Source organism: Bubalus bubalis, chromosome 24 (assembly GCF_019923935.1).
Source record: "Bubalus bubalis isolate 160015118507 breed Murrah chromosome 24, NDDB_SH_1, whole genome shotgun sequence".
Taxonomy (NCBI): Eukaryota; Metazoa; Chordata; class Mammalia; order Artiodactyla; family Bovidae; genus Bubalus; species Bubalus bubalis.
This window is the reverse complement of record NC_059180.1, coordinates 33,628,479-33,654,797: the sequence shown is the minus strand read 5'-3', so window position 1 is coordinate 33,654,797 and position 26,319 is coordinate 33,628,479. Positions and strand designations below refer to the sequence as shown.

At 44.7% G+C, this 26,319-nt stretch overlaps 1 protein-coding gene across 1 annotated transcript in view; it reads right to left on the bottom strand.

Annotated features, from left to right (window-relative positions):
* Positions 1-26,319, bottom strand: part of GRIN2A (glutamate ionotropic receptor NMDA type subunit 2A) — a 435,347-nt gene that overhangs the window by 57,953 nt on the left and 351,075 nt on the right. The window contains exon 10 of the mRNA XM_025275634.3: positions 14,262-14,422. Within this exon, the coding sequence (XP_025131419.1) occupies positions 14,262-14,422 (161 nt within the window). The remainder of the gene's footprint in view (positions 1-14,261; positions 14,423-26,319) is intronic.

The window sequence follows — 26,319 nt, the reverse complement described above, 5'->3', positions numbered from 1 at the left end:
CCTCAAAGGAGTTCTGAATGTGTGTGTTCAATCCTGTCTGACTCTTTGTGATTCCATAGACTGTAGCCCACCAGGTACCTCTGCCCATGGGATATTCCAGGCAAGAATACTGGAGTGGGTAGCTATTTCCTCCAGGATTTGGAAGATGTGGGAAATAGGTTCAGAGAGGTTATTTAAATTTCCAGAAGTCACACAGCTGGTAATTAGCAGAGTAAGAAAATGAAGCTAGGTATTTCTCAACTCAAGGTTGATGCTCTGAATTATGGGGTCATTCAGAAAATAAATAAGTCAATCAATCAGCTGAATAAGACTAACCTTTTCTAGAAAGTATAAATACTCTGACCCAGAAATCATACTTCTTGAGATCATTCCTAGAGAATGACTTGCCGAAGCACACAGACACCTCATCGTGGATTTTAACATGACCATATTACCAAGAGCCCCCCAGAGGGAACTAATATAATAAACTGTGCTATATGCAAACCATGGAATTCTTTCCAGCCATCGAAGAGAATGAAGGCAAAAGACACCTATGGACATGGAAGGCACTTCAAAACACATTATTATTGAAAAACCAAACTGTGCCTTACTTCATAGAGTTTGAAAGCACCCCACAGAATAAAATTTTATAATTATATGTGAACACATAAATATTTGCAAATGCATCTGACAAAGGTCTGGGAGAAATGGCATGTATATCAAAGAGAGCACGCTGCTTACCTGCAGGGAGTTGGGGTGATTTGGAATTAGGACACAGTCAAATGGATGCTTATTTATCTGCATTTTTTACCAGCAAGAATATCTTATTTTGTGAGAAGTGATAGAGCATAGTGATTAACAGCAGAAATGGTAGACCCACTTCAAATCCCATCTCTGAAGCTCACCAGCAAGAGACTTAAGCTGCTCATGGCAGTGTGTGCATATATGCTCATTCACTCAGTCGTGTCCGACTCTCTGCGACCCTATGGACTGTAGCTTGCCAGGCTCCCCTGTCCATGGGATTTCCCAGGCAAGAATACTGGAGTGGGTAGCTATTTCCTCCAGGATTTGGAAGATGTGGGAAAAAGGCTCAGACAGGTTGTTTAAATTTCCTTAAAAATTTAAGAGTGGGTTGCCATGTCCTTCTCCAGGCAATCTTCCCGACCCAGGGATTGAACCTGCGTCTCCTGCACTGAAGGCGGAGTCTTTACCTCTAAGCCACTTGGGAAGCCCACATGCAGTGCAGGGGAGCCAAATTTGCCATCCCAAATGGTGTCTCTTTGGCATGAGGACTAAGTTAGGCTGATTATTTTTAAGAAACAAGAGACTCAGGAAATGTTTCTTTTTACCTCCTCCTTAACTGCCTGAAGAATTTAGATGAAGGGTTTGTTCCCAGAATAGAGCTACCACCAGAGCTGTCTGCAAAGAACATGGGTTTACTCTGTTTGGGGAGACAGAACGGGGGTTAAAGATCCGTGTGTCTCACAGTCTCCATGGCCCGGGAAATTTATTCACCAAACATCTGCTTTTCCATCTCCATGTCATTTGCCTTCCTCTCCTGGGAAGCCCCAACCCGCCCACCTCCAACATCCTCTTTTGTCTTTGCTGAGGATGGTATTTAAGGTGAGGCCTGGGCCCTTTGGGTGAGTTAGCCAGTTCTTCTGGGTCTCTCCCACGTACACATTATTAAAATTTTGTTTGACTTTCTCCTGCTAACCTGTCTCATGTCAATTTAATTCTTTGACCAGCCAGGAAAAAACTAGAAGAGTCGGGAAAAATTTCTCCCCCTCCCATGCCTGACGATCGTCTCTCTGTGTACCCAGTGTAGATGCCGGATATGTCAACCCTCATGAGGCAGCTGTGAAATTAAATGAAGAATTATAGGTAAGTGCTTATAAGAGCATCTGGCACAGAGAGAGAACAACTAAGCATCTGAGATGAGGGAGCAGGGATGGAAACTAGCCATCACAATGATCGCATCACTCAGGGGTGGGGTAGTTTACATGCAAGAACCTGTATTGCATCCTTGTCCACTGAGCATCATCGGGGTGACACTCCCAAGCACATACTGGATGGAGGCCTCCCCCGCAGACCCCAGACCCCAGGCGAGAGCCTTCTGTGGCAGTGCTCACGTCAGACACCTGTCAGAGGATGCTGTTGGGAAAACCACAGTGGTGCCCAGGTGAGTGTGGTGGGTTGAATAGTGTCCCTCCCTAAAATTCACATCCATCAGAACCTCAGAATGCAATCTTATTGGGAAGCTGGGCCTTTGCAGATGTAATTAGTTAAGGCTCTCCAGACAAAATCATTCTGGGTTTAAGTGAAAGTGAAGTCGCTCTGTCATGTCCGACTCTTTGCAACCCCATAGACTGTAGCCTACCAGGCTCCTCCATCCATGAGATTTTCCAGGCAAGAGTACTGGAGTGGGGTGCCATTGCCTTCTCCAGAGGATCTTCCCGATCCAGGGATCGAACCTGGGTCTCCCACATTGTAGGCAGACGCTTTACCGTCTAAGCCACCAGGGAAGCCTATCCTGGGTTTAGGTGGGCCCTAAATCTGATGACTTAGAAGCATCCCTCGTAAAAAGAGCAGACACATGGAGGTCACACGGAGGAACCAGGTCACATGGAGACAGAAACAGAGATCTGAATGATGCTGCCCAAGCCAAGAGCCGCCAGAAATGAGAAGAGACAAGGACAATTCTCCCCCAGGGTCTTTGGAGGGAGTGTGGCCTTGCTGACGCTTGGCTTTTAGACTTGCGGACTCAAGAGCTGGAAGAGATTATATTTCTGTTGTTTCAGGCCTCCAAGTGTGTGGTTATTTATTATGGCAGTGCTAGGGAACTGGCACCGCAGGGAAACCCGAGGAGTGGTGCTGGAGTTTCTATTGCTCCTCAACCTGCGTTTCTCTCAATGGAAGGAGGGCAAAGGCCACTCTCTGGGCCCCAGGCACTCACCATGGGGTGTGGACAGCATCTTCCGACCTGTGCTAAGAGCTAACCTGGCAGCTGAAAAACTCACACATCCTCCCACTCCTGCCAGAAAGAGCAAGAGGACACGCAGGGCTGATGCGTCAACATGGGGACCATTTTAGCGCCAGGTCAGTGGGAGCTGGCTCACAATTTTCACAGTAGAGAGAGACAAGGCACACTACCGAGATTTTCCAAATCTGAGCCTCTGATGGGCAGGAGCATCAGCTTCTCTGGTCCTAGACCTCATACCTCATGACAAAAGTGCCAACATTTCCCGGAATCGTTCACTTGTCGGGACAAGCAGAGAGGTAGACATCAAGGATAGAAAGAGATGCTGGGCTGAGTCTGAGGGCCAGCTCTGTCACTCACTTAACTTTTGGACAAGTTGCTTCTGCTCCTTGAGCCTCAGTTTCACCTTCCGTAAAATGGAGAGAACTCCTGTTTGGCAGAGTTGAATGAGGGTGAAATGAGATGTCATATCTGAAGTTTGAGTCTGGCAACTCAACTGTGTGAGTTTGGCGACCAATCAGGAGAGGTGATTCCTAAGGAGACAAGATGGAATCTGCCAGGAAGCTCCTGCTCATTCAGTCACCCCAGGAAGAATTTCCTAACCACGTGGCTCCCAATATAAGGAATGCATCCTTTGCTCAGTTGGCTTTTCTCTGTGATCTCATTTCTTTTCTCCATTTCAATGGAAGGAGAAATATTGACCATTTTAAAAGCAGCACTAATACTTTCAAAGAGAGGAAGAGACATTTTAAAGCATGGACAAAATTAGTTCTGGGTTTTTATAACAGTGAGAAATCAGAAAAAGGCTAATTGTGCACTGTTCTAGAAATGTTCATATTTAGTGTTTTAAGTCATGACTCAAACCATGGGCTCTGGAGCAAGTGTGACCACAGACAAGCTCTTTAACCTTCCCGGTGCCTACTTCCTCGATTGTAAATGCAAATCGTGATCATTGTTGCCTCCCAGGGTTTAAATAAGACACTTCAGGCAATGCACTCAGAACAGTACCTGGCACACAGGTAAATAATATCCTTTAGTTGGAAATACCTCATTTGGTTTCCAAAACAATTCACGCAGGTTATTCAAACTGCAGTAGAAGAAGTTTTCAGCATATGGAGAAAGCAATTTGAGTGAACTGAATTCTGAGATGGAAAAGCAGGTAAGGCCTTAGGGAAAGTCAGAAAGCAGATATTCACGCCATAAGCTCTCTGCAGTTGCTAATGGAAGATCATAAATTAAGCTCTGAGTTATGTAGAAGCCCGAGCAAAACGACCACTATGAGGAATTACAGGACTTGTTGTCCAAAAGATAAAAGCACCTTACAGCAAAGAAAAACAATGTTGTTCACAGCACAGAAGTCGGAGACATGATGTAGGATGACAGTTTGAACAAACTGGTACAGTAACAGCATCAGCCAGCTTTCTGAAATAACTGTCTTCTTGGAGGGCCCTCCAGTGCCAGACAGCGTATGATGAAAACACACAGCAGTAAAAGTTAAATTAATTAATCTTTTTCTAACTCAGTGAAATAGCACCTTCTCATTAAATGTGATAATTGTCCAACAAAACTGTATAGATTTAACTGAGAAAAGCCAAACAGGTTTGCAAGGACACCAGTTCAGTGTGTGTAAACTATGAACATGTGGACAAATGCCTGAAGGAAATATAAGAAGAACTGAAGAATTATGTTCAGAAAAACACTGTTTCCTTCTTACTACAAGTAACACTTTTGTTGCAGAAAAATGTGTTAAGTAAAAGAGGATAGAAAGCCCACAATCTTCATCAACTACAATATCTCTCATAATGTTTGATGTATTTCATTTCAGTCTCCTTTCTGCCTCTTTCTCTTCTCTGAATTTACAGAATTCAGAACCCATTTTATTCAACTCTTCCCTCATTTAAAAAATTTTTAATACTTTATGGGTGGTTATGAACATCCCTTAATATAGTTTTAATTGAGTTTAACAAGAAATAATTTCAAGAACAAAAAAGATTTCTCTGCTTTCTTGAGTTTTTATTAAGGGTAAAATTGCTAACTCTCTGATGTGGTAGCAATTATTTTTGAGCTTTATTTGCCGTGTGGGGGTGGACCTCAGAAACCAGGTCACTGTCGATCCGATTTTCTCTGGAGACTGTGCTATTTCATTTAGGAGAACAGCTCACCAAACCCTGAGATCTATGCCTGTTTTCAAACTCAGCAGCTGGAAAGGAACCCTCTGAGTGGGATTCTGCTTGACTGGTAAAATATAGCTAATAAAATGTGCTCAGATGACACCCTTGAAAGAACTCACTCTGCATGGCAACTCAGCATCACTGAGGATACTCATGCCTTCCTGGTCTATTTTTGCTCTGGCAATTTGAGCATCCCTGGACCAGTTTCTTCTGAGATGGAAAGGAGGATGCTGGGACCTTATCAACTCTCAGATTGCCAACTGACATATATATGTTATATAGTATCTGCATATTATACATCATATTAAATATATGTACATATACATATTGTGTTGTTGCTGTTATTCAGTCACTAAGTTGCATTGGACTCTTTGTGACCCCATGGGCTGCAGCATGCCAGGCCTCCCCGTCTCTCACCATCTCTGGGAGTTTGCCCAAGTTCATGTCCATTAAGTCGATGATGCCACCCAACCATCTCATCCGCTGTTGCCCCCACTCCTCCTGCCCTCAATCCTTCCCAGCATCAGGGTCTTTTCCAGTGAATCTACTCTTAGTATCTGGTGGCCAAAGTATTGGAGCTTCAGCTTCAGCATGAGTTCTTCCAGTGAATATTCAGGGCTGATTTCCTCTAGGACTGACTGGTTTGATCTCCTTGCTGTCCAAGGGACTCTCAAGAGTCTTCTCCAGTATTCTACTTACAATACATATTGTAGGGGAGCAAAATTTACCACTCCAAAACATCTCTTTGGCATGTAGATCATTTCAAGCTGAAACAATCAAGGCCCAAAAGACTCAGGAAGAAACTTTGACGTTCCTCCTAACTGCCTAAAAGGAAGATGGAGGACCTGTCCCCAGATTATAGCCATCAGCAGAGACGTCTGCAGAGGACCTGGGCCAAGTGTGGTCAGGGAAATTCAAGGCTGGGCCTAGAGGTGAGAGTGTACTCCATTGATTCTGCTGGCCCAGCAAACATTTATTTATCAAACATTTGCTTTTTCCTCTCCATGGCAATTGCCTTCCTACCCTTTGAAGTTTCAAACCACTACCCTCAACACCTTCTTTAGTCTTTAGTTGAAAATGGTATTTAAGGTGAGTCTTTGGCCATTTTGGTGAGTTACTCAGTTTTCCTAGGTCTCTCCAAGGTTTCAGTTCAGTTCAGTTCAGTCACTCAGTTGTGTCTGACTCTTTGCAACCCCATGGACCACGGCATGTCAGACCTCCCTGTCCATCACCAACTCCTAGAGTTTACTCAAACTCATGTCCATTGAGTCAATGATGCCATCCAACCATCTCATCCTCTGTCGTCCCCTTCTCCTCCCACCCTCAATCTTTCCCAGCATCAGGGTTTACATGTTATTAAACTTCCGTTTGACTTTCTCCTGTTAATCTGTCTCATGTCAATTTAATTCTTAGATTAGCCACAAGAATCTAGAAAGGAGGCACATTTCTTCCTCCACAATAATATAATACAGAACTTTGGTCTTCAATTTTCCTTTGAACTCTAATCTCATATATCCAATTGCCTCGCTGGCATTGACAAGTTGGGAAGCAAGCCTAACTCCTACAGTCAATAACTCTACAGTGTGAAGTACTTAGTTAACTAGCCTGTTGGGTAATTCGTTAACCTTGTAGAGCCTTAGGTTCTTCATCTCTTTAAGTACCCAGCTCATAGGAATAATAGTACTCAGCTCATAGCAGTAAGAGTACCAGCTCATAGCAATAATAGTGCCCAGCTCAGAGGAAAAATAGTACCTCTGAGTAATGGTAGTAATGGTACCCAGCTCACTGGCATCTTCTGAGGATGAAACGAGATTCTGCATGTGAAGTACTTGGAGCTGCATCTCACAGATGGCTAGGTTTCAATCAATGCAAAGATGAAATACCATGATGTTGTCCCAAAGGCACTTTCAGCTTACCTCTCCCAAACCTAAACGTGTATTCCTCCATGCCTCTGTTCTTTCTGAACCCTTCCTCCTCTCGGTCCTGTCCACTCCAGACAGAACAGCAGTTCTCAGTACTCAATGAATTAACCTTGCAAAGCCCAGGGACTGTGTGTATCTGAGTCACCAGCAGTGCCAATAAAAACAGGGGCTCCCGACCCCCACAGGCTTGGAGGAGCTGGCCCTAGCACAGGGAGGCAATGTTCACCTGTCCTATGAAAACGCTGCTGACACCTGCAAAGAGATGTGGCCACCCTGCGCCTTTTAGTATACGGACACATCACTGAGCACGGTTTGGGCCTTTCCAATTCTTCTTCCAAACTACTCAATGTAAGAGAAGCCAAAAGATGCGTGTCTGCTTCCCAACACTGTCAGACTGGAAATGAAATCAGCAAAGGGACTGGGGAGGAGGCCTGACTGATGCTTCTAAAGGAAACTGGGACTTCTCCATAAATTTATATACGCATAATTGGACATGAAAGTCAGTTAAGATAAGAACACATAAACCATCCCACTATGTCTTCAAATATTAGGCTCCTCAGAGTCGTAAGAACGTAGATTGTTTAATTTAAATCTGGCATTAAGTGCTATGCTTGCAGTTTTGCCTACTTGCCAAAACCGCTTGGAGAACATTGGCTTCTGATGACTGAGCATTTATAAATCTAAATCTGTCTCTACTCATTTCAGCTTCAGTTCCCTCTTCTAAAGCACACGGGCCGCACATTTGATTACTGTACACCAGAGTCACCTGAAGAACTTGTTAAAGCATGCAGATTCCCAAGCACGGGATCTGGAATTCGAATGCAGATAGGAATTTGAATCTCCAAATTCCAAAGACTCAGGTTCTGTTGGCTTAGCGGGGCTCAGGAATTCACATTTTTATTAGCATCCCTACTGATTCAGGTGGGCTTTCCAGGTGGCTCAGGAGTAAAGAATTTGCCTGCCAATGCAGGAAACACGGGTGTGGGTTGGGAAGATCCCAGAGGAGAAAATGGCAACCCATTCCAGTATTCTTGCCTGGAGAGTTCCAAGGATAGAGGAGCCTGGCGGGCTACAGTCTATGGGGTCACAAAAGAGTTGGACACGACTTAGTGATTAAACAACAACAACTGATTCAGACCCAGTTGGCCTGGAAACCCAAGGTCATGAAATGCTCATCCACCTTTGGTTCAGGAGACCCCCACATGTCAGAACAGAGCTGTTCCTGAAAACCCCATCTGTCAATGTTTGTGAAGTGAAGTGAAGTGAAGTCGCTCAGTCGTGTCTGACTCTTTGCAACCCCATGGACTGTAGCCTACCAGGCTCCTTGGTCCATGGGATTTTCCAGGAAAGAGTACTGGAGTGGGTTGCCATTGCCGTCTCCAGGAGATCTTCCTGACCCAGGGACGGAACCCAGGTCTCCTGCATTGTAGGCAGACGCTTTACCGTCTGAGCTACCAGGAAGCTCATCAATGTTTGTAGATCAACCCTATTTTTTCACTGATTTACTTGATATTTTCTGGGATGTTTTATCTCCATTTATTATAAATTTCAATAAACCATGACACTTTAAAAACCTTAGTTTCAAATGACACAACAACTTAGTTTCAAGTTTCTGTGCCCCAAGACTGTTAAAGTGATTCTGGATTCTGAAGACAAGCTACATGTTTATATTGGCTGGCCTACTCTTCATGTGCATAATGTATTTATTGAACTTGCGAACAGTAGTTCTCAGATTTTACCTTGTATCAAAATCACCTTGGAGCAGCAGGATGCTTGTTAAATGCAAATCCAAAATCTCGACCACTAAAGAGAAGGTCTTGTGTTGAGTCCAAAACCTTGCATTTTTACAAGTAACCATTCGATTCAGGTGGGCCTCCCTGGTGGCTCAGTCAGTAAAGAATGTGCCTGCAATGCAAGAGATCCGGATTCGATCCCTGGGTTGGGAAGATCCCCTGGAGAAGGCAAATGGCAACCCACTCCAGTATTCCTGCCTGGAGAAGTCCATGGACAGAGGAGCCTCGTGGGCTACAGTCCATGGGATTGCAAAGAGTCGGACACGACTGAGCGACTAACACAGACACACATTTGATTTAGGTAGAGTTGGTTCCCTGGCCAGGGTTGGAGACACCCAGCTGTGGAGAGTTATTCTAAATCCTTTCTGCAAAACTGACAGCCGTTTATAATTGTGGTTTGTCTGGATTTTGCATTTTGGAAAGTGCTAAAGAAGTAGTCAAGTGCTGACACAAGTAAAAATCTCAGAATTGTTTCAGAGACTGAAGAATCCAGCCCTTTTACTCTTTAGATGGGGAAATTGAGGCTCAGGGAGGTGACATGACTTGTCCAAGGTCACAGCTAGCTAACGATAGAGCCCAGACTCAGACTGAGCTGGGACTCTTGTTTAACCATAATCCAAAGTCCCTCTTGTGTTTCAGACTCTTCTAGTAAGTTACAATTCATAAAGGAGCCTCCCCGTTTCATTGACCCTGCTGTATATGTACTTATAATCACTAAAGCACAGATGTCACTGAGACTTGTGAGTGGAGGGGTGGGACCCAACAGCTGAGCTACTTGCTCTGGGTTTTCTAAGCCAAGCCTCACTGGATTTTAGCATACTGGGGGTAGCATAAAGGGAATATCTTGAAATCCAACAATCCAGAAGCACGTAGGGTACCTCCCTGTACCTTTTGAGAAGAGAAACTTCTAGAGATGCTATACATAGTGAAGGAAGGGAATGTCTATTTTTTCAAAGCTGGGGTTTATTTTATTATTATTATTAAATGAGTTTATTATTCCTTAAACTGTATATCCTCATGATATTTACTCTTATAAAATAATTTCATAATACAGTTCCTGACAGAGGATGAGATGGCTGGATGGCATCACTGACTCGATGGACATGAGTCTCAGTGAACTCCGGGAGTTGGTGATGGACAGGGAGGCCTGGCGCACTGCGATTCATGGGGTCGCAAAGAGTCGGACACGACTGAGCGACTGATCTGATCTGATCTGATTTTAAAGTAATGTATTTCAAAATGAAAAATTTAAAAATAAAATGGGATGGGAAAGGGAAAAGGCAACTCAGTGTGGTGAAGTGGACACCTGAAAGACAGAAGTCTCATGATGGGATGAGCAGACATGATCAACACAGAGGCTGTCAGACCTTGGTGCAGTCTGGTGATGGCAGTTCTCAAATTCAGTTCTCATAATCATTTGAGGAGTTGGAGTCATCTTTGCGACCCCATGGACTGCAGCCTGCCAGGCTCCTCTGTCCATGGAATTCTCCAGGAAAGAATACTAGAGTGGATGCCCACCTCCCTTCTCCAGGGGATCTTCCTGACCCAGGGATTGAACCCAGGTCTCCTGCATTGCAGGTAGTATGTTTACCATCTGAGCCGCCAGGGAAGGCCGTCTCATACTTTAGACCAAGAAAAATTCCAAATATTAAAAATGCAACCAAAATAGAAGAGGATAAAACTATTTTATATCTGAGTGAAAAGGAGTTTTGAATTACCACTCAAAATCAGTGATGAAAAAAAAAAAAAAGACTGATGAGTGTGACTATATAAAATATAAATCTCCACAGGAAAAAAAAATTATCTGCAAGCTCAAAAGATAAAGTAACAACAACAGAAAACTGGGACAAACATTTGTAATCACACCACAAATAAAGGGCTCATTTCTCTAATAGATAAATTAATAAGAAAAGATCATCAAAACAAGAGAAAAAAATAATGAATGCTTTCAAAAAAGTAGTTGCAGAAGGCTTTTAATTACATTTGGCAAAAAAAAAAAAATTACGGATAATAAAAAGTGCAAAATTAAATGTTGGCACATGTTTTACCTATTATCTTTGCAAAATTTTCAAAGACTGATGACGCGCTGTGTTGACAAAGACTTTGGGGAGACAGGTACGTTTATACAGCAGGGGGTAAAGGTGAATTTCCTTGGGAGGGAAATTTGTCAATGTTTGTCAAAATCACAGCTCTGTGTGTAGTCTTTTACCCAGCAATCCAAGAAATTTCTCCTACAATGGATGTGACGCACATGTAAGAATATTCACTGCAGTATTGTTTGCAACAAAAACAAAAAATGATATCCTAAATATCCATCAGTAGGGGACTGATGAAATACCATATGGTACACTCACACAATGAAAAAGACTATAAATCTGTAAAACAAAAAAAAATCTCTGCAGCTGTTTATGCTTTGATAGAGAAAGATCTGGAAGGATACACAGGAAAAGCAGTAAAGGTGATTAGTTCGTAGGGTACTGGGGCTTCCCAGGTGACGGTATAGCGGTAAAGAACATGCCTGCCAATGCAGGAGATGTAGGAGACGTGGGTTTGATCCATGGGTCAGGAAGATCCCGTGGAGGAGGAAATTGTAACCCACTCCAGTATTCTTGCCTGGGGAATCCCATGGACAGAGGAGCCTGGTGGGTTACAGTCCATGGGGTCGCAAAGAGTCACACGACTAAAGCAACTTAGCACGCATGCGCAGAGGGTCCTAGGTAAAAAAGGCACAGTGTGAAAGGAGGGCTCTCCACTGTTTAATTTTTTATTTTTGATTTGTGTAAATGAACTATCTATTCAAAATTTGATTTAAATAATTATCTGAGAAGCCTGTTAAACATATAAGTGATTTGCCCTAACATCAACTCCACTGAGACAGAATCTCCAAGTATAAGGAGGAGTGCCCTCACCTGTAACAGTGTGTGTGGTTATTTCTTTAAAAAAAAAAAAAGACACACCCCTTTAGCTCTAGTTTCTGCGTTTAAAGTAACAATGTCATGCATTCTCCTCTCTGGAGATTGAACGTAGAATAAACCCACCATCTGCCCAAGTTTGCTAAGATGGATGTTATAATCATTATATGGCTTCCCGAGAACAATTCGTACAATTTATGGCCAGGGATGGTTTGTATATCTCTACTCTTTTTTGTTTGTATTATTAAAAAAAATTGAAAAAAAGAAAAAAAACCTATTTTGTCCTCTGGGTGACAGATAGATGAAGAGGAGACCAGTCAGCCTTCAACCATTGTTCCTAACTATTGTCCTCACATTTATCCTCATGGTCTGTTCAGAATAACAGTATATATTGATGAAAATACCACAGTGGAAACAAATAAAAACTCACGCCTGTGGCTAAGCTAAAAAGTCATCAAAAATCTGTCTTTTCTGATATCTACCGAAAGTGAACATCCCACACTCTATAGTTTGGCAATTCCACTCTTAGGTATATAACAAGGAAAATGTATTCGCCTGTGCAACAAAAGATGTGTAGGAAAAAGCCCTAAGGAGCTTGACTCACAATAGCCCCACGTGGAACACCACCCCACGTCCATCGCGGTTAGAAGAGATGTGCGCATTGTGGTGCATCCCCACACCAAACATTCTGCGTAGCAATGGGACTGAAAGAACCAGAAAGACATGCAGTGACCCCGCTAACAGAATGGTGAGCCAGAAAAAGGGCAATCCAAAAAGAAAACGTGATTTCGTTATATGTTAGAATAACAGGGCAAAAGAACCTATGGTTTTAGAAGTGAGGATGGTAGATGGAAGACAGTACAGTAAGTCCCCTACATAGGAACAAGTTCCATTCCAAGAGCGAGTTCATTAAATCCAATTTGTTTGTAAGTCCAGCAAAGTTAGCTTAGTCCCCAGCTAACTCACTTGGCTATATAGTACTGTACTGTAATAGGTTTATAATACTTTTCATGCAAATAATGCATAAAAAACAAACAAGCACAAAAAATAAAGAAAACATTTCTAATCTTACAGGACAGCGCCTTGAAAAGTACTGTAGTCTGGGGCAACAGCTGGCATACAGGGGCTGGCATCGAGTGAACAGGCAAGAAAAGTTACCGACTGGAGGAGGGAGAGGAGGTGGGAGATAGGACAGCTGAAGGATCTGGGTGGTTAGGTCAGTTGGACAAAGTCATTGAGCTGCATATTTAACACTTGTACGTTTTCTGAATTTTTGTTATGCCTTTCAGTAAGTTTTTAAAAAGTCATGAGCAGTGTGTGAATGAGTTTTGGATAAGTAACAGGCTCGACTTCTAAATAAATGCTCTCCCAGCCCCTGTTGAGATACCAAGAGATCCTAAGGAGACTGCAAGACAAAATGCCATTGGCCTCAGCTCCTGGAAATGATGCAGAGATCCGGGCATGATGCAGAGGGGTCCCTCCGCCCCACCGGAAAAAAAGAAGCAGCAAGACCTTCTCAATGCCTGGCAGAAAAGCCAAGGGAAAGAGGCTGTGTGTTAATCTGCAAGGAGAATACACTGCAGCCCGTTTTACTTGTCAGAATTCCTGACAGCTGAGAGGGTACATGTAAGTTAATTTTCTGGATAAGCAAAAATTTCCTCTTTAAACAATCCCACCATTTAAAACAAAATTATTTTTAATGGAACCCTTTCAAAAACACATTTCACACATCCCTGAGTTTTCAAAAAGTTGAAGAGTCCACAGAATAGAATTCAACCTTTACACCAAATAACACTAGCAGTTAGGTCCCGTTTCAGTGCCAGGCACTATCTGAAATGCTTTACAGTAAATTTCCTCTTAATCCTCATAAAACCCCTAAGAATTAGGTCTTATCATTATTCCCACTTCACATATGAGACTGAGGGTGATTGATTAATTGTCTGAGGTCATAAAACAGGTCTTCTGTTTACAGCCTCAGTTATTTCACATCTGCTAACTTCCACCATGCCAACAGGTAGACGAGAATGTTCACTGTTCCTCTAGAGAGACTGAGTTCTCACTGCTTTTCTCTCCATATTTCCTTTCTCCTTCCTCAATGTGACACTCTTCTACAGAAGGCTACACCTCATAAACCCCTACCTAAAATCAGATAAAAATTGATAGCACTTTGTTTTAACCACTTTATATAAATTCCATCTCCTTAGATCTTCCTATGGCTAAAATAATCCCACTGAGTTGGGCCGACTTCTTTATCAGTTTAAGAGATCCCACTGGTTCTCTGCATTTCAAAGTGTCCTGGATTTGCTTTTTGCTTAACACAACTCAGAAGGAAGGCTTGGATTCTCATCAGATTAACAAAAAACAGCCCTCAGCGGGGGGCCTCCTTGACCTCCAGCTCTTGAGAAATTACAATGGGGAAACAGACAAGCACCAAGGCGCACAGACATTGTCTGTAAGGCGCGTGGACGGGCAGGCCTGCAGAGCAAAAGAAAAACCATCCTTACCCTGTTTTCAAGCTAACCAAGGCGTCCTCGACTCCCTTCTGGTTAAATTTGGTCATGTACTGGTGCATGTAGGGGTAGTTGTTCCGGATGTTTCTCTCCGTACTGCCGTTGGGCACCGTGCCAAATCGAAAGGGCGGGGAATAGTCGTGAGGTCTCTGAAACTGCAGAGAGACAGAGAGAGAGAGAGCAGGAGGAGAAAGAAGAGTCAGCCATCCTCTGCCTTGTGTCAGGAGTCAAACATCGGCACACGTCAGCGCAGGACAGAAGAAACCCATTCATTTCTGTGCTTTCTTTCTGCTTAATCACACCTTCCAGTTGTCTGGGAGCTCCAGGAAGTCAGAAACAGAGTCTGACTTGTTCCCCACTGTTCCCTGGAGCCCAGCATAGGGCCCGGCTGGGTGTGCAATAGATGCCTGTTGGATGGCATTTTAGAGAGACTGGCCTAGTGGTAGGGACACAGGGAGAAGCCGGGAAATGCTAGTTGAGCTGGAGTTAATGTATGACATTAGCTCATTCATCAGTTTTACAGCGACATTTTCTGAGATCCTCATCAATCACTTCCATCCTTGGACTCCATTTACAATTCCTTCCAATACATTCCAACAGAAGATGATGAAGGGGAGCAGAATTTGCCATCCCCAAATATGCCTCTCTGTCATATGGATTTTTGGGGGGCTGGTTATTTTTTTTTTAAGATAGAGCAGACACAGGAGAAACTGAAAACTGAGTCCAAGTTAACCTTTTTGGAAGAAGCAAAAATCTTACATTTATAAGGATGTCTTCCTCTCTGTAACCTGGAAGAAGACAATGACTAAATCTCTAAAACTCTTATCAGTGGAGAAGGCAGTGACTGAAATCTGCATCATGACCGTACCCTTGCTTACTTGCTTTTCTTGGTCACCTCCTAGAACCTTCCTTCCCCCCTGCCACACATCCCCAATCCTCACCGCATCTTTCTTATGACTTCAGCTGAAGATAAAATTTAAGCTGGTGGTTTGGGCTATTTTAGGGAGTTCCTCAGTTTTCTTGGGTATCTCCCATATACATGGGAGGTATACATGTTTTTCTCCTGTTAATCTCTTTTTTTTTTTTTTTTATGGGGAGTGGAGGTCTCAACCAAGAACCTAGAAGGGTAGAGGGACAGTCATTTTTCTTCCCTTACAATGATTCTATGTTATCATTTACTCATTCTCTAGCCATCATTCATTCATTCATTTATTCATGCATGCAGCAGGCAGTACTTATCAAGGGCCTAACACATGCCAGGGGCTTCTCTGGTGGCTCAGTGGTAAAGAATCTGCCTATCAATGGCGGAGACACAGATTCGGTCCCTGGGTTGGGAAAACCCCCTGGAGAAAGAAATGTCAACACATTCCAGTATTCTTGCCTGGGAAATCCCATGGACAGATGATCCTGGAGGCTACAGTCCATGGAGTTACAAAAGAGTCTGGCACAAGTTAGCAACTAAAACAACAGCAACCCATCCCAGGCACAATGCCAGGCTCCATGAAGTTTTCTTGAGCTGGATTCCATACTAGCCATTAGTTTCCCGGACATACCCATGTCCAGTACGGCTCCTGAGCCTCTGTAATGGCTCGCTGTCCATGCTCCCCTCATCTTCCCTGACTGACTGAGATTGTCTGTTCAGAACAGTCCTCCCCAAGATGTCCCACTTTGATCATGTGGTTATTTTTTTCACTCTATTTATGTTGTGTGTTACATCAACTTATTTTCATATGTTTAATCACCTACACATTCTTGGGATAAATCTCATTTGGTCATGACATCTTATTCTTTTTATATGCTCCTGCTTGATTTGGGTTGCTAGTATCTTGGTGAGCATTTTTGCATCAATATTTTAAAAAGATGTAGAGAACAAATGTACGGACACCAGGGGAGGATGAGGAGGGTGGGATGGATTGGGATTGACATATATACAGTACTATGTATGAAACAGATGACTAATGAGAACCTACTGTAGAGCACAGGGAACTCTGCTCCATGCTCTGTGGTGACCTAAATGGGAAAGAAATCCCGGGAAGAGGGGATTCACTCTGCTGTGCAGGAAAAACTAACACAACATTATAAGGCAACGATGAGCTTGTGCTCAGTCCTGTCTGACTCTTTGTGACCCCATGGAGTGTAGCTTGCCAGGCTCCTCTGCCCATGGAATTTATCAGGCAAGAATACTAGAGTGGGGTGCCATTTCCCACTCCAGGGGATCTTCCCAAACCAGGGATCAAACCCATGTCTCGCATCTCAGGCATTTAACCTCCTGCAGGCAGGTTTTTTTTTACCACTGAGCCACCTGGGAAGACCCAAAGCAACAAGACATTGGCCCATCATTTTTTTTCCCTTGTGATATCTTTGTTTACTTTATTATCAAGGAAAAATACTGGCTTCATAGAATAAATTAGGAAGTGTTCCCTTACTCTATATTTTTCTGAAGAGTTTGAGAAGGATTGGTGTCAATTCTTCTTTAAACTGGTAAAATTTACCAGCGAAGCTGTCTGGTCCTGAATTTTTCCATTCTTTTAAAAAAAAATTTTTTTTATTGAACTGGAGTTGATTTACAATATTGTGTGAGCTTCTGGTATACAGCAAAGTGATTCAGTCATATATACATATTCTTTTCCATTATAGTTTATTACAAGATGTTGAACACAGTTCCCTGGGCTATACAGTACAACTTGCTGTTTATGTTTTATATACAGTAGTTTGTATCTGCTAATCCCAAGCTCCTAATTTATCCCTCCCCCAGATACGCCAATTTGGCATGTGAATTATTTTGAGCTGAAGGCATTCAAGATCCCATGGGCTCAAGAGAAACTTTTCCCCCTTCCCTTAAAGAATTTAAACTGGGGGCCTTGCCTGTAAGAAGAACGATTATCAGAAATAACATTTTATGACCTATGACAGGCAAACATTTAATTACTGAACATCTGCTCTTCTCATCATCCTGTGAATCACCCACCTCCCTCTACAGCCCCAGGCTCCTACTCTACTCTTTAGCTTGGGATGGCACACCTTCCTGATTTTATCTTTCTGTCTCTGAACCTCTCATGTAAGTCGGCGGGGGGTGGGAGGGGGTTCCTGTGCATTCAAAATTAAATTAGAGTTTCTCCTGTTGGTCTGCCTCACGTTAATTTAATTCTAAGACCAGGCAGAAGAATCCAGAAGGAGAGAGAAAGGTTTTCTTCCTCTCTGACATCTGCTCACACCTTCAGTGTTTGGGGTAATCTAATCAGATTAGGCGTCCAGAAGACTGGGTCTAAGTCCTGGAAATACAGTTAAAATCTAGAGACAGCACAAGGCGATGGTTATTAAGTGTGAGCTCAGCTTCACAGGTTCCAAAATCAGTCCCTTACAGACTGTGGAGTCTTAGTGAAGTCACTTCCCTTCCCACTGTTTCCACTTATTTCCTGTCGGCAGAGTAGGAAACTCATCAGTACTTCCCTCTTGGGGTCAATGCTGCTGCTGCTAAGTCACTTCAGTCGTGTCCGACTCTGTGTGACCCCAGAGATGGCAGCCCACCAGGCTCCCCCGTCCCTGGGATTCTCCAGGCAAGAACACTGGAGTGGGTTGCCATTTCCTTCTCCAATGCATGCAAGTGAAAAGTCAAAGTGAAGTCACTCAGTCGTGTCCGACTCTTCACGACCCCATGGACTGCAGCCTACCAGGCTCCTCCATCCATGGGATTTTCCAGGCAAGAGCACTGGAGTGGGGTGCCATTGCCTTCTCCGCTTGGGGTCAATGGGAAGATTTAAAATTACAGTGTTTGTCAAGTAATAAGAATAGTGTCTAGAACAGAAGAAGCACTCACAAAATAAAACTGTTCATAGCTAGTGGTAGTGGGAAGCCGCTGTGTAACACAGGGTGCCAGCCTGGGGCTCTGTGATGACATAGAGGGGTGGGATGAGGGGGTAGGAGGGAGGCTCAAAAGAGAGGGGATCTATATATATAATCACAGCTGATTCGTCTTGTTGCAAGGCAGGAATCAACACATTATAAAGCAATTATCTTCCAATTAAAAACAAATTTTTAAATAAATTAAAAAAAAAACTCTTACTTTTCATTTCTACCATCATCCTGGGGGAAAAAAATGTAACCTGGACCTCATTTTTCTATGAAATATGGAATTCTGGAACCAGAAAGTGATGATAATATGACTTACCACTTCTTGAGGACTCGGCTGGGGCCAGCAATGTGCCAAGAACGTTAACAAATATTGGCTCATTTAATACAACAACCCTGTGTGTGTGTCAGTCGCTCAGTCTTGTCTGACTCTTTGAGACCACATGGACTGCAGCCTGACAGGCTCCTCTGTCCATGGAATTCCCCAGGCAAGAATACTGGAGTGGGTTGCCATTCCCTTCTCCAGGGGATTTTCTTGACCCAGGGATCGAACTCAGGTCTCCTACATTGACAGGCAGATTATTTACCTGACCCACCAGGGAAGCCCTAAAACAACTCTGCCAGAAAACTAACCTTCGAGGCTTGGTTTCACAGATGAGGAAACCAAGGCTCACAGAGGTTACATGACCTTCTTAAGATTGTTGTTGCTGCTCAGTCACTAAGTCATGTCTGACTCTTTGTAACCCCATGGACTGCAGCACACCAGGCTTCCCTGTCCTTCACCATTTCCCAGAGTTTGCTCAAACACAGGTCCACTGAGTCCGTGATGCCATCCAACCATCTCATCCTCTGTCGTTCCCTTCTCCTCCTGCCCCCAATCTTTCCCAGCATCAGTGTCTTTTCCAGTGAGTTGGCTCTTCACATCAGGTGACCAAAGTGTTCTTAAGATTACACTCCTTGTAAGTAGCCCTAAGGTCTGAACTCTATCAATCCTCTGGGACCCTCACTAGTGATCTCTCCTCTTTTAGAGGTGAGGACCTTGAAACCCAGAGGGAAGGACAGCCAGTGAACCTCTGGCAGCACCAGCACTGGGGTCCAGAGGTCTCTCAGAGTCCCAGGCCAGCACCTCTTCCACGGAACTGAGAGCTGCCTAAGGAAGCGTCCAAGTTTACCCCAGGATGAGGCCCGTGGAAACCATTATTCCTTTTTCCAGACTCACACTTCATTTCACTGTTAATTAAAATTTCCAGCTGCAGATTGTCCCCCTTAAATTAGGTATGCTGCTGCCTAATAAGCAGCCGTAACTGGATTGGGGGGAAGGGGCCATACATTGTCCAAATGAGATCCTCCTGCTGGGAGCCTTGCGTTGGGAGTGTGTGTGTGTTTGTGTGTGTGTGCAGACAACAGAATGCTCTTTGCACTCACTCAGGCAAGCAGCGTCACAACCCATCACCTCGGAGGGGGAGGCGCTACCCCAGCGCAATGGCATGGCAGCTGTCTGCTCGGGGGCACAAAGGCAGCGGCTCTTCTCATAAATCTAGGCCTTGTAGCAGCCGCTCCCAATCTCCTGAGACATCGATGGCCTGTTTGCCTAACTGCCTTCCCCTTCACTCACCATCTGTAGCTGAGGAGGCACGCAGCTCTTTGAGATCCTTTCCTTCTTTGCCTTTGGTTTGCAGAACAATAGAGAGAGGGAGTCCACCTTGGGGATGCATTTCTACACTTCTCTGGCCTTGACTGTACCATCACCCACTCTAAACTCAGCCTGGCACCCAGATGGAGGAACCTTTTCCTGTTCAGCTAAAGGCTGTCAAACTTTTAAAAGCATGACTCATGACACATCTTCCATCTCTGCCCTGCACACACACAGACACATACCACATCACAGCACGCTTTCTACCTGGGATTATCCTCTAATGTCAGCCATGGTGAACTACATTTTTAATGGCCACCATCTGTAAATTAATGTCACGACTCCCTAAAGCGTCCTAACCTACAGTGTGACAAATAGCTAGGGGCAAGGACGACGCTTGCAGGAAGCCCAGGGCCTAGTGTTAAGGGCACCCTCTGTGTTTCTTCAGTTCAGTTCCATCCCTCATTTGTGTCTGACTCTTTGCAACACCATGGACTGCAGCACACCAGGCTTCCCTGTCCATCACCAACTCCCGGAGCTTGCTCAAACTCATGTCCATCGAGTCGGCGATGCCATCCAACCATCTCATCCTCTGTTGTTCCCTTCTCCTCCTGCCTTCAAAATTCCCCAGCATCAGGGTCTTTACCAATGAGTCAGTTCTTCACATCAGGTGGCCAGAGTATTGGAGTTTTCGGCTTCAGCATCAGTCCTTCCAATGAATATTCAGGACTGATTTCCTTTAGGATTGACTGGTTGGATCTCCTTGCAGTTCAAGGGACTCTAAAGAGTCTTCTCCAACACCACAGTTCAAAAGCACCAATTCTTTGGTGCTCAGCTTTCTTCATAGTCCATCTCTCACACCCATACATGACTACTGGAAAAACCATAGCTTTGACTAGATGGACCTTTGTCAGCAAAGTAATGTCTCTGCTTTTTAATATGCTGTCTAGGTTGGTCATAACTTTTCTTCCAAGGAGCAAGTGTCTTTTAATTTCATGGCTGCATTCACCATCTGAAGTGATTTTGGAGCCCCCCAAAATAAAGTCTGTCACTGTTTCCATTGTTTCCCCATCTATTTGCCATGAAGTGATGGGACTGGATGCCATGATCTTAGTTTTTTGAATGTTGAGCTTTAAGGCAACTTTTTCACTCTCCTTTTTCACTTTTATCAAGAGACTCTTTAGTTCTTCTCTTTCTGCCATAAGGGTGGTATCATCTGTATATCTGAGGTTGTTGATATTTCTCCTGGCAATCTTGATTCCAGCTTGTGCTTCATCCAGCCCTGCTTTTCCCATGATGTACTCTCTATGTGTTTCTTACAGGAATGGATTTCCAAGGTAACTTTCTTCCAGAGAGTTGAGAGTGCAGAAGAAACAAATGTGGGCTCCAGCCCAGGAAGGGGTGGTGCAGAGGTCTCCTCCATCAATAAGATCACGTGTATTCATACTAAGTTGCTTCAGTCGTGTCTGACCCTTTGCGACCCTTTGGACTGTAGCCTGCCAGGTTCCTCTGTCCATTGGATTTCTCAGACAAGAATACAGGAGTGGGTTGCTATTTCCTATTTCAGAGCATCTTCCCAATCCAGGGAGCGAACCCATGTCTCTGTGTCTCCTGCACTGGAGGATTCTTTACCACTGAGCCACCTGGGAAGCCCCATGCTTCCAGATGTAGCATCAAACTGCCCCGGCCCTTAAGAGGGAGGAGAGGCTCAGAGGCCTCCATTCAGCCAATGAGGGTGGTGAACGAGGCTCACCCAGCATGAGTCCATGAGAACACATTCATGGGCTCGTCCACAAGGTACAGTCCCCGAACTCCCTCTATCACTGTTGGTGCAATAACATTCCAGACCCCAGAAAGGAGGGATGGTTCGAATCAGGCAACGGTGATGGTCAAGAGGAGGGGGAGGAGAAGAAGCGGGGAGAGGCAGCAGAGAGGGGCTGGAGGAGTGGAGAGGCGAGGGAAGAAAGAACATTTATAACAGGATTACCTGCCATGTGCCAGGCACGGTGTGAGGATTATCCCTAATCCTCATATCAACCTTGCCAGAACGGTATTAAACCCCTCTATCAGGAAATTAGGCCATGGAGAGACAGATGCTCTGAAGGCCATACAACTACTGTTGGCCAGGATTTGAACCTAGATTCGTTTGACCCCTATGTGTTTTGCAGGCCAGGATTTGAACCTAGATTCGTTTGACCCCTATGGTGTTGCTTTTTCCACTACAGCAATCTGTCTCCCAGAGACAGATTTCAGTAACCACGGTAACACCCAACATTTTGTAGAGGGTCGCCACCAACATTCCAACTTCTTTTATAATTTCGAGGGGAATGAATTCCTCTATGTATAATTTAACCCCAAGGTCATCTGAGCACACCACGGGCTCCAACAGCAAGCACTAATGCTGCAAATGGCTGAAAAGTATTATAAACCTGAGTTGTTACATAGATACTCATGATTAAAACAAACAAAAAATAAATACACTTGCATACGGTATTAAAATAAATTGATTCAATATAGATTTTTATTTTGCAGACTTTCTTGGTGTATTTGCCATTAATCTTCTGGGAGCACTTAGCTTATTTACTCCAGGAATTTTGCTGTTTATTTAATTGTATCAAACATTTAATTAAAAGAGCTATCCGCTTGCTGCTAATGCTCTGAGCATGGAAGCTGAGCCCTGTCTCATGAGGATACAGTATCTGTTACTAGGTGTTTCCAAGTCAGAGAAGGTCAGTGGAATTATTAGTGGTTCTAATTAGTTTTCCCACAAGCAGTCATGTTATTAGACCTAAAACTAGGTAGCAAGGGACTTTTTTTTTCTCCTTGCTGTTGAAAATAGCATCAGAAAGTAAACTATGCTGCCAACTACTTTCTGTTTTAAAAAAGTGTTTCTTTAGTTTACTTTGTGCCAGGTCTTAGTTGCATGTGGGATCCAGCTTCCTGACCAGGGATTGAACCCGGGCCCCCTGCACTGGGAGCACAGAATCTTAGCCACTGGACCACCACGCAGTCCCTGCATGTCCCACTTTTTGCAACCCCATGGACTGCAGCCCACCAGGCTCCTCTGTCCATGGGATTCTCCAGGCAAGAACACTGGAGCGGGTTGCCATTCCCTTCTCCAGGGGATCTTCCTGACCTAGGGATCAAAACTACATCTCCTTCAGCTCCACTACTGAGCCACCAGGGAAGTCCAAAGAAGTCCCTACAGATTATTAATACTTTCTTGAAAAATCTTCTCATCCAGAACATGGTTTCCCACTGCTTCCAATGTTCATTCCTCTGGTCACTTATTCTAGGAACTATACATTTGCTCCCATATATGATGTAATTGGATCTGTAGAAGATTTCATTGGCTACAGGGAACATTCTCACTGGCAGCTTCCTTTTATCCTCACAGCAACTATGACTCCCAAATGTTCAGAGAGGAGCTAGCAGGTACAGCAAGGTTACACAACAATAAAGGCATCACAAAGCTGGTACATGGCAGAGAGGAAAGGAAACCCAACTTTCTTGACTCCAAGTAGATGGCTTTCTCTGCTGCCCCCAGATACACTTAAGGTGAGCCAAGGAATTGAGTGAATGTGATTTATGAAGGAAGGGCTCTGGGAGAAATCAGGAAGGATATGGGGGAAGGAGGTTAGGGAAGGGGAGGAAGCCAGGCAAGGGTGTGACTATGGACAAAGTCTTAACATCAGCCTGAACCCACAGGGAGCTCGAGAGTAAACTGCACCTTGGAGTTTTCCCAGAAGCAACAGAACAGCTGGCTTTTGTACTCTCACCCTGGTTAGTCATTGGTTACAGGAAGGTCGATGCTTTCTAACTGTGGTGCTGGAGAAGACTCTTGAGAGTCCATCAGACTGCAAGGAGATCAAACCAGTCAATCCTAAAGGAAATCAACCCTGAATATTTACTGGAAGGACTGATGCTAATGTTAAAGCTCTGATACTTTGGCCACCTGATATGAAGAGCCAACTCACTGGAAAAGTCCCTGATGCTGGGAAAGATTGAGGACAAGAGGAGAAGGGGGTGATAGAGGAAGAGATGCTTGGATGGCATCACAGACCCGATGGACATGAGTTTGAGCAAATTCCAGGAGATGGTGAAGGACAGGGAACCCTGGTGTGCTACAGTCCGTGGGGCCACAAGGAGTCAGACATGACTTAGCGATTGAACAACAACAATAATATCCAGGCATCCACTGTTTTGCTGCTGCAAGATAATTGCTCTCTGAAGGTCCCTGAGCCTTCATCAGCAAAGGTGAGGCTGGGCACAGAGTCGGGAAAGGGATCCAAGGAGCCCCAGGTGGGTGCCTGCAGGCCCAACATACCATGCCTTTCTCACTCAGTTAGCAAGCATGCGTTGGGCATCCACTCAGTGCCACAGAACCCTGCCATCCGCTTCCCCCAAGTCTATTTTAATCTCATCACTATTCTCTCCTTTACAGCACTTACTCCTGCCTGGAATTTCCTTGTCCGTTACATTTACTCAGGTGCTGTTTATTTCTTCCTACCGGAATTTAAGTTTCACAGGAGCACAAGCCCAGGCTGCCTAGTTGACCACAGTGACCAGGAAGATTCTCCCAAGAGGTGGTAGTTCCCCTAAAACCTGGAAGTCCAGGAGGAGTCGTCCATGAGAATAAAGGGGGAAGAACATTCCAGGCAGAGGACCTGAGAAGTGCAAGGGCACTGTGGTGGAAACACACTTGGATGCCTAGGGGACAGAGAGGGGGCCTCCGCAAGCAAGAGGGAGGGGACACATGGGGATGGCCAGCTTAGCGCAGGGTGTTGTCACCACGATGAGGACAGTGGCACCCACTCAAGAGGCATTTCTGACGGGGAGCCATCAGAAAGGCCAGCGACTCCCGAGGGTGATGGTGCCTCTGTGAAGGTGACTCACCCCAGCACCCCCGCCCCCCACCATCTCTCTGATGACAGGCCTCTCTGCACTTCGTTCAACCACCCTGTAAGTCACGGATAAGCTGTTAAAGGCTCTTCATGGGCTGATTTTCTATTCAGCGGTCTGCTGATGAATGCTGAAAGGATATATGTAGCCTTATGCCAACAAGACATGATAGTGAGATTTTATAAAGAGACAAATTATACTCACACACAAGACAGAAAATCTTTGCAACGCAGCAAGTCCCCACACTGCTGAGCTTAGCAAGTCAGGGTCTGCTTCCTGAGACTAAAATTTCAATAGAAGGACGTATCCAGTTTACCTCCTTTCTTCCTCCCTGTGCATTTCTGAGTAGCTACTCACTCCCCACAGCCCTCGTTACATGGCACTGGGGAACGGAGAGAGCAGGTGTTAACATTCCTGTCTCCCTGGTGGTGGGCAGCACAGACACACGCAAGGGAGGCCTGGAGCTGTGTCTGAGTAAACGGAACTGGTGGGAAGTGAAAAATCAGCCCTGTATTCCTTTTGCATCCCTTGAAGAAATTTCAGGTGAGTCAGGAGTGCTGGCGATGGGCTGATTGGTTACGTGGTGAAAAGGAGGTGTCAGTTTCGTATCCGGGCAGGGCTCAGAGAAGGGCTTTGCTGGTTGCTCAGCAGTAAAGAATCTGCCTGCCAGTGCCGGAGACTTGGGTTTGATCCCTGAGCCAGGAAGATCCCCTGGAGGAATAAATGGCTACCTGTTCCAGTATTCTTGCCTGGAGAATCCCATGGACAGAGAAGCCTGTCTGTCCTCACCAGGCAACAGCCTGTCCCTCACCAAGCAACAGTGAGGTCACAAAGAGTCAGACACGACTGAGCACGTGTGCAGGGCTCAGAGAGGACTTTTGTTTTCAAGGCAGAAATGAAGAATCCAAGGCAAGGAGCATGAAAGACTCATATAAAGTCACAAAACTGGGAGGTACCTATAGCTGAGAGCTTCGCCCAAGATTCTCCTGGTCCAAGGTTAATGGATTTTCCTCACCATCGTCCTCTCCACGACAAGAGAGTGAAGTTGCTCAGTCGTATCCGACTCTTTGCGATCCCATGGACTGTAGCCCACCAGGCTTCTCCGTCCATGGAAGTTTCCAGGCAAGAGTACTGGAGTGGGCTGCCATTTCCTTCTCCAGGGGATCTTCCTGATTCAGGGATCAAACCCAGGTCTCTCACATTGCAGGCAGACACTTTACCATCTGAGCTACCAGGGAAGCCTCTGCCTAAGCTGTGACATGAGTCACAGAGGTCAGAAACGATCATGAACACAATCATGTACATATGAGGGGTGATACTGGGGGAAACTACATTCCCAAATTAGATCTGGACTTTTTAAGACTTAGGAGAGCTAAGCTTAAGCTTCTGTTCCTGAAAACTTTCAAAATATGCCCAATGGAGTTAAGAAGAAAAGAAAATCTCCCTAGGTTTGTGCTTTTGAGTTGATGATTTGGGTGGTGGGAGCCTGATTTACTTCCTCTGTTGTTCAGTCGCTCAGTCGTGTCCAACTCTTTGCGACCCCATGGACTGCAGCATGCCAGGCTTCCCTGTCCTTCGCCATCTCCCGAAGTTTCCTCAAGCTCAGGTCCACTGAGTCGGTGATGCCATCCAACCATCTCATCCCTAGTAGCCCCCCTCTCCTCCTGC